At 49.0% G+C, this 6,452-nt stretch overlaps 1 protein-coding gene across 1 annotated transcript; it reads right to left on the minus strand.

The window, feature by feature from the left end:
* Nucleotides 1-1,279: 1,279 nt before the first annotated feature.
* Nucleotides 1,280-5,205, minus strand: LOC137892344 (neuropeptide Y receptor type 2-like). The gene is made up of 2 exons (XM_068737402.1): nucleotides 4,337-5,205; nucleotides 1,280-2,264 (listed from the first exon to the last, which is right to left on the minus strand). Exons 1-2 carry the CDS (start codon nucleotides 5,203-5,205, stop codon nucleotides 1,280-1,282), a joined length of 1,854 nt encoding a protein of 617 aa, XP_068593503.1.
* Between the last annotated feature and the right edge of the window lie 1,247 nt (nucleotides 5,206-6,452).

Raw genomic sequence — 6,452 nt, forward strand, 5'->3', positions numbered from 1 at the left:
AACGAAAATACGATTCTTATCTTCAGGTGAATATAAAAAATAATAATAATATTACATTCATTTTCTGCCAATAGATCTCCTGAATGCTACACACTGTTCTTTTAAAAGAAAAATTCACTGGGCACCCTTGAGTGGCATATTTTTTCTATATTGACATAAAGAAATTAACTGCTCCTCGCCAAGCAAAAATACAGTGGCTGATGAAGTGAAAGTAAAATTGGAATTCATTATCAGGCTAGGACACTGATTCTGGAAAAGCACTTTGCAGTTGATTAAAACTTTTTAAGCAATTATTAAATTCTGTGACCTGACACTCTAAGCCCAATTGTAATTACCAAAATGACATATTGAGGTGAGATCAGAAAAGTCACCACCAGGCCAATTAAACCAAAACTATCTCCGTGATTACAAACCACTTCAGTCACATGAAGTTTTTTGTTTGTTTTTTGGGTGAGCCGACCCTTAAAATTCCCTCTGAGTGAAGAAAACCGGCTTGTTTTTGGATGACAAGGTCTAGCTTTTGAAAAATCTGATGATTCTTGAAAGTAATTTCATACCAAAATAACAATGTCACAGATTTATTATATGCAAAAACAAAAGCATTCATTGTGTGTGTGTGGGGGTTTTAGATTCTCTGCTTCAGTTTATCTCACATTCCCTGCAAATCACCTGTGTGACTGCCCACATGAACATCTTTCCCAGACTGCAGACATTGATGGTGACATTATCCTGTAGAGACCTGATACAGTATGTCTCTACATTAGCAAAGCAATAAGAAAGAACACGGATACGTCCTGCCGGGTTATTGTCTTAAGCACGACTGTGACAAGCAGCTCGGTTACTTATGATATGACTTGCGTGTAATGGTGCACCACTTCAATCAGTGACTCTTTTTCGCCCGAGGCTTCATAATCCCCCCCCCCCCACACACACACACACACACACACACACCCCACACCCCCAACTCTTCCCCTGCAGGCTTCACTCCATCACTGCTTCCTCCACTTGTCTTCAAAAACCTGAACTCATCTGTGCGAACGTTGATCCCGGATCCCCGGTGAGAATACCGGGACCGGGTCAGTTTATCCTCAAGACAAACAATTGCCTTTGCAAGAGATTAACCCGCACTGTCCGCTGCAAACTGAATCAGGAGCTGTGTGCGTGTGTTTTGCTGCCTGCAGGACAGACAAGGGGACGGGGGACGGGGGACGGGGGACGGGGGACGGGGGACGGGGGACGGGGGACGACAACCTTCCCTGCTGGTACTTAGCTGCAGCTTTCACAGGCTGGTCATCTCGGTTGTGTCATCCTCCCTGTCTCCTACCAGAAAGTAGGTTTGTGATGTCTTGCCTCTGTGCTGCCCGGTGTAACAAAGAGCGTCCCTGCCCATGGTAATGATGTCTCTCTTATCGGCTGACAGACTATATATTCTGCCGCCCGAATGCCTCCTCAAAGGCAGCACGTCTATTTCCACCGACTCGATTCTTAAAGGTAATGATCCCGCGCTCTCATTTACAGAGTGTCTCCTTGCGGGCGGCAGGTCAGCGCTTTGTATGGAGTGCTGGAGTGTGTGGAGCTGGCAGGGGAACAAGGAGCTGTCACACACACTGGGACTGGAGCGACACCAGTCTGAGATGCTGTGGTGGGACCCTGCTCGGCTGTCTACGACCTTCTGCCCCAGCCCCTGGCCTCGAGCCAAGCTCAACAGCCTGGGGATTGTAGCGATGGATGCCGCCGCCGCCGCCGGCGCTGCAATATGGCAGCGCTCGGCGGCCGTCCCTTTGGTGTCTGTAATCACCGAGGCGGGAGACGCCACGGCGGCTGAGCTGGAGAACGAGGAGGAGCCGAACAGAGCGGCCACTTTCTGGTAGTAGCGGGTCCGAATCACTTTTGCCGAGCGGTACAGATCCCCGATGAAACAGTAACAGATGGGGTTGAGGCTGGAGTTCGTCAGGCCCAGCCACTGGGCAAACGGCCGCGTCTGCAGGAGCCAAGACGGCGGCCTTTGCTCGCAGTCGATCCAGAGGTCGACCAAGTAGAGCGGCAGCCAGGACACGGCGAACAGCAGCACCAGGCACACCACCATCTTGGCGATCTTCTGGCGCGTCTTGAGGCGCGAGGCGTGCAGAGCTTCGCTGCGAGGATCGAGGTCGGCGAAAGTGGATTTCTTCCCTCCCCAAAGCCGCCTGCCAGTTAAGAAGCCTATGGTGAGGTTAAAGGTCACCGGCAGGCAGTAGAGCATCACGAACAGCAGCACATTGTATCTGTGGGAGAAAAGCGGAACGGTTCAGAATGAGTTTCTGATTTAATGAAACGATTTATTCGTCACTATAAACTGAAATTGGTCATGTTTCATAAAAATATATCTATTACATCCACCTGTATATGAGGCGAAAGACTGAAAATAACATTCCCGTTGCTGGAGAAGCCCTCTGCCTGATGAGTCGAGGATATTTCTATTACATGCTCCCTTTGTCATGGATTGCGGCACAAGAAAAGTTACATTTGCTCCTTTTTTCATCAACAAGATACAAGGTTGAATAGGACAATAGTGTAGGCAGCAGCACTAAACTCCCAACAGATTTATGTTTGATGGTATCTCTGGATAAAAAAAAAAACTGTTTCTAACAAAGTGAGTGGCAGACAATGAAGCTATAATGGCATATAAAGAAAATGACAGAGCGAACACAATAGAAGTCATTCTGAGTCACTTGACAACTCATGATTAAGGACGACAAAACAAGAAAGGAAAGGTTTGCGTACAAAATGGAGCTGAATTTGACCGTCCGAGCTCCTCAAGCACAGCATTTAAAAACCTCAAAGGCGAGTGTGTCTCTATGTGATGATCTAAAGGCCCCTGACACACACACAAACCTTTACGAACCAGTAGACAATCGCTGAAAGACAACCTATTGAGCTTCGCCTCAAATTGCAAAGACAACCAGACAGACAATTGTGAGGAATTGTATGTCTATTGAGTGCCTGTGAGGGGGGTTTGAGGAATGTGCCAGCAGCGGTGGAAGTATACGTGTCGGCTGTGTGAGGGTGTTTGACCGGAACAATGGGTTATCAGCCAAGGGGGAGCTTATTGGATTTCAGCCAATCGTGGAGCTGATCGATAGGCTCAGGAATGTAACTTTTGGGGGGGACAAGAGAACTGTAAATCCGAGGAGAGGATCAGACCCCCTCCTGACCATGGGGTAGGCATAGTGTCTGTCGCGTTTGATTTTAACTTGGACCAGCTGATTTTTTTAGCACTGCTTTGCTGACGAAAGACGCAGCAGTGGGAGACATGCGGCCTCCCTTTGTCTTAGAGAGTTGAGACCCTAACACAATCTATTTGTATGTTACGCGCCTGTTGGTGAGCCACAAACATATCACAGAGGGACATAGCAAATCAAAAAGTCTAATTTCATCCTCAAAGCATCAATTGAAAATATGTCTTGCAAAAAGTTGCAGCCAGCACACTGAAGTTTAACTTTGCTTTGGGCTGTTTGTACCAGTCTGTGGTCTTTTTCTTCTCTTAATGGGGAAAAACAGGAGATGTCACTGATTCACTGGGTTGACCAGCCAATCAGAGAGCATCTCATTGACAACGCCCTCCAATTCCACGAGCTCAGTTGGCACATTAAAGTCCCAGTGAAACTGAAGTGAGAGCGTCTTTAGCTTCTATACTGCGATGTAATTCACAGTGAAACAGAGTAGTTGAGGGGTGAACAGTTACAACAGGGATTTAAATCAAATCCTTCACATTTGATTGGACCACTAAGAAGTGGACGGGCTTAGAGTGCAGCGCCATGGGGAGCTACAGCGGACTGTTGGCTCCGCATACACACACACACACACACACACACACACACACACACACACACACACACACACGCACACACACACACACACACACACACACACACACACGCACACACACCTGTTGTGAGCTCAAGAGGAGGAGGAGGGAGAGATGAAAGGGAAACTTTGCAGATTTCTCACTGCAGTGTGGGCAGTACATGCAGATGGCGCCCGAGCTCTACGCTCATTTTGATTGGATCAATTTTTTTTGTTAACGCCCCTGAGTACCAGATGAGTCATCAAACATTTGGAAGGAGCTAAGCGCTCTGACTTCCGTTTCACTGGGACCTTTGAGAACCAATTACTGCAAAACAGAGCTGGACACGACAAAAACTAATGGACGGTAATGGATGAAACGTAACCATGGCCCAACAGCATCTAATGGCTCCCTGTATTCGGACAAAAAGACCCGAAATTTGGCTGGAGAGCAGAAGATCTGCAGAGACTAGGTCGTGGACTAGCTCCCGCTGCTACCTTCAGAACCTACCCCTGTTTAAGGCGATGCTGAGGCCACTTCTCCTCGCAGACCAGGACGGCAAAAGTCCCAAAGCTGATCCTGCGTCGCCGGTTCATCACTGCGATGGGAGCGCACATGATGGAAGACACCGTCCACACCACGGCGACGGTCGCCAAGATCCGACGGCGGGTGAACATGGAGCGAGCTCGCAGCGGGGATCGAACACTGTAGTAGCGGTTCACACTGATCACGGTCAGCGTTAACACGCTGGCCGACACCGAGACGGCCTGCGTGAAGGGCACCGCTCGACAAAGGAGGTCACCGTAGACCCAGGCGGTGTAGATCTGGCTGCCCAGGGTGATGGGCATGCACACGCAGACCACCGCCAGGTCACACACCGCCAGGTTCACCAGGAGGCTGCGCGTGGCGCTCACGCCGGCCAGCCGTCGGCTCCGCCTGTTGGTGAGGACGCGCAGGGACATCAAATTCCCGGCGAATCCCAAAATGAAAGACAGGCAGTACATGATGGTCAGAGCGATGGTGCTGGGCTCGTGGAGAGTCCAGAGCAGCATGCTCTCCAGGTCGGCCAGGTCGTTGGCAGAAAAGGTGGACATGGACAGAGGGAGGGAGGAGGAGGAGGAGGGCTGGTGGACTAGAGCGGACGTCTGTCGAGTGGCCGAGGTGGTGGGGAATAAAGGGGAGGAGATGAGGGAGGAGGGCAGCAGAGAGGGTAAGGGTTGACGGAGGGAGGCAGTGGGGGAACTGAAGGTGGAGGGCAGCATCATGGAGCTGTGGAAGCTGTAGGTGTGGTTGAGTCTTTCCTGAGAGCCGTCGTGCTGCAGCAGCGGAGAGAAGCTGGGCTGGACTGAGCTCCAGTCTGACGGCCGGTCCGGATCCATGCTGCTCCCCCAGCGGGAAGGAAACCACAGCAGGGGAGGCTGCAGAGGGGTATGAAAATCTGTCGACTGTGGGGGTCACTGTACAGGTTTCCCTCGGTCCTCATTAAAACCCATTCACAGGCACGGCAGAGGGAAACAGCAAAACACCAAAATCAGGATCCAGAATCCTTCCTGATAGCATCATTTCAGGTTTCAGTCATGTGGTCTGCAGGTCCAACATTTGTAAATCATACATCCAATGAGTCAGGTGGTGTCATGGTGCTGTTCCACACCGGCCCCCCAATTAATTCCTCCAAGAAGTGAACCTGATAATCCCCACAGGCTGTTAATAGACGTCCTCACCTTCAAGGAAGGCAAACATCATGCAGACCTCTCCCTCCTCACTCTCTCTCTCTCTCTCTCTCTCTCTCTCTCTCTCTCTCTCTCTCTCTCTCTTCCTCTTCCTCACACCTTCAGTCCATCACAGGGATGCTATCAGATCTGTTTAGAGAAAACATCACAGACATCAGAGGCTGTATGAATAGCTCTGTAGCAGACCAAACAACAGGGAATAACACACTCCTGGAAAGAGATGCAAAGGTTTCTGCTCAGGAAACCATTCGATACTTATGTAATTTTAAGAATGGCAAAGAAAAATGTTTGCAGTACAGCTTTAAAATGAATTATTCATTGGTTACACACAGATGGCAGGGTGTCACCAGGGACATATACATCTCATTTTGCAGATATGTCTTTATGAACAAAGAGAGTCCAGCAACATCAAATTATTGGCATTAAAAAAGGGCAAACAAAAACTTTATCGTTTTTTCCACGGCCACATCCTACAAAAGACACATTTTAATAAATAGATAAAAAGGCAGATAGGAGTAGCTGTTTGTTCAAATAATGATCTTACCCTCAGAGAAAAGACATCCAAATTTCAGATATTGTGGATAATGTGCAGATCCTGGATCCTCAAGGCTGAAGATGTAGAGAAGGCGGCCAGGTGCTGGATGCAGATCTGCACCAAGAAGAGATGAACAAAACAGAAACAGTGGCAAAGTTGCACCTGAATCTTTTTGCAGCCGGTACACGCGCTTTAAATAATCCGTCCGTGGGTCTCAAACTGCGGAGAGATTCTCTGTTGTTGAAAAAAAAAATAATATTTGCTCTTTTTGATCGGACTCCTCAGATGTCTGCGCTCCTGCCGGCGGGAGCTCCAAACCCATCCGCCACTGCAGGACTGAATACGAGAGCGAGTAAAGTCA

Source organism: Cebidichthys violaceus, unplaced genomic scaffold, assembly GCF_023349555.1.
Source record: "Cebidichthys violaceus isolate CVI_PGR_0920_01 unplaced genomic scaffold, fCebVio1.0.p SCAF_79, whole genome shotgun sequence".
NCBI classification, from domain to species: Eukaryota; Metazoa; Chordata; class Actinopteri; order Perciformes; family Stichaeidae; genus Cebidichthys; species Cebidichthys violaceus.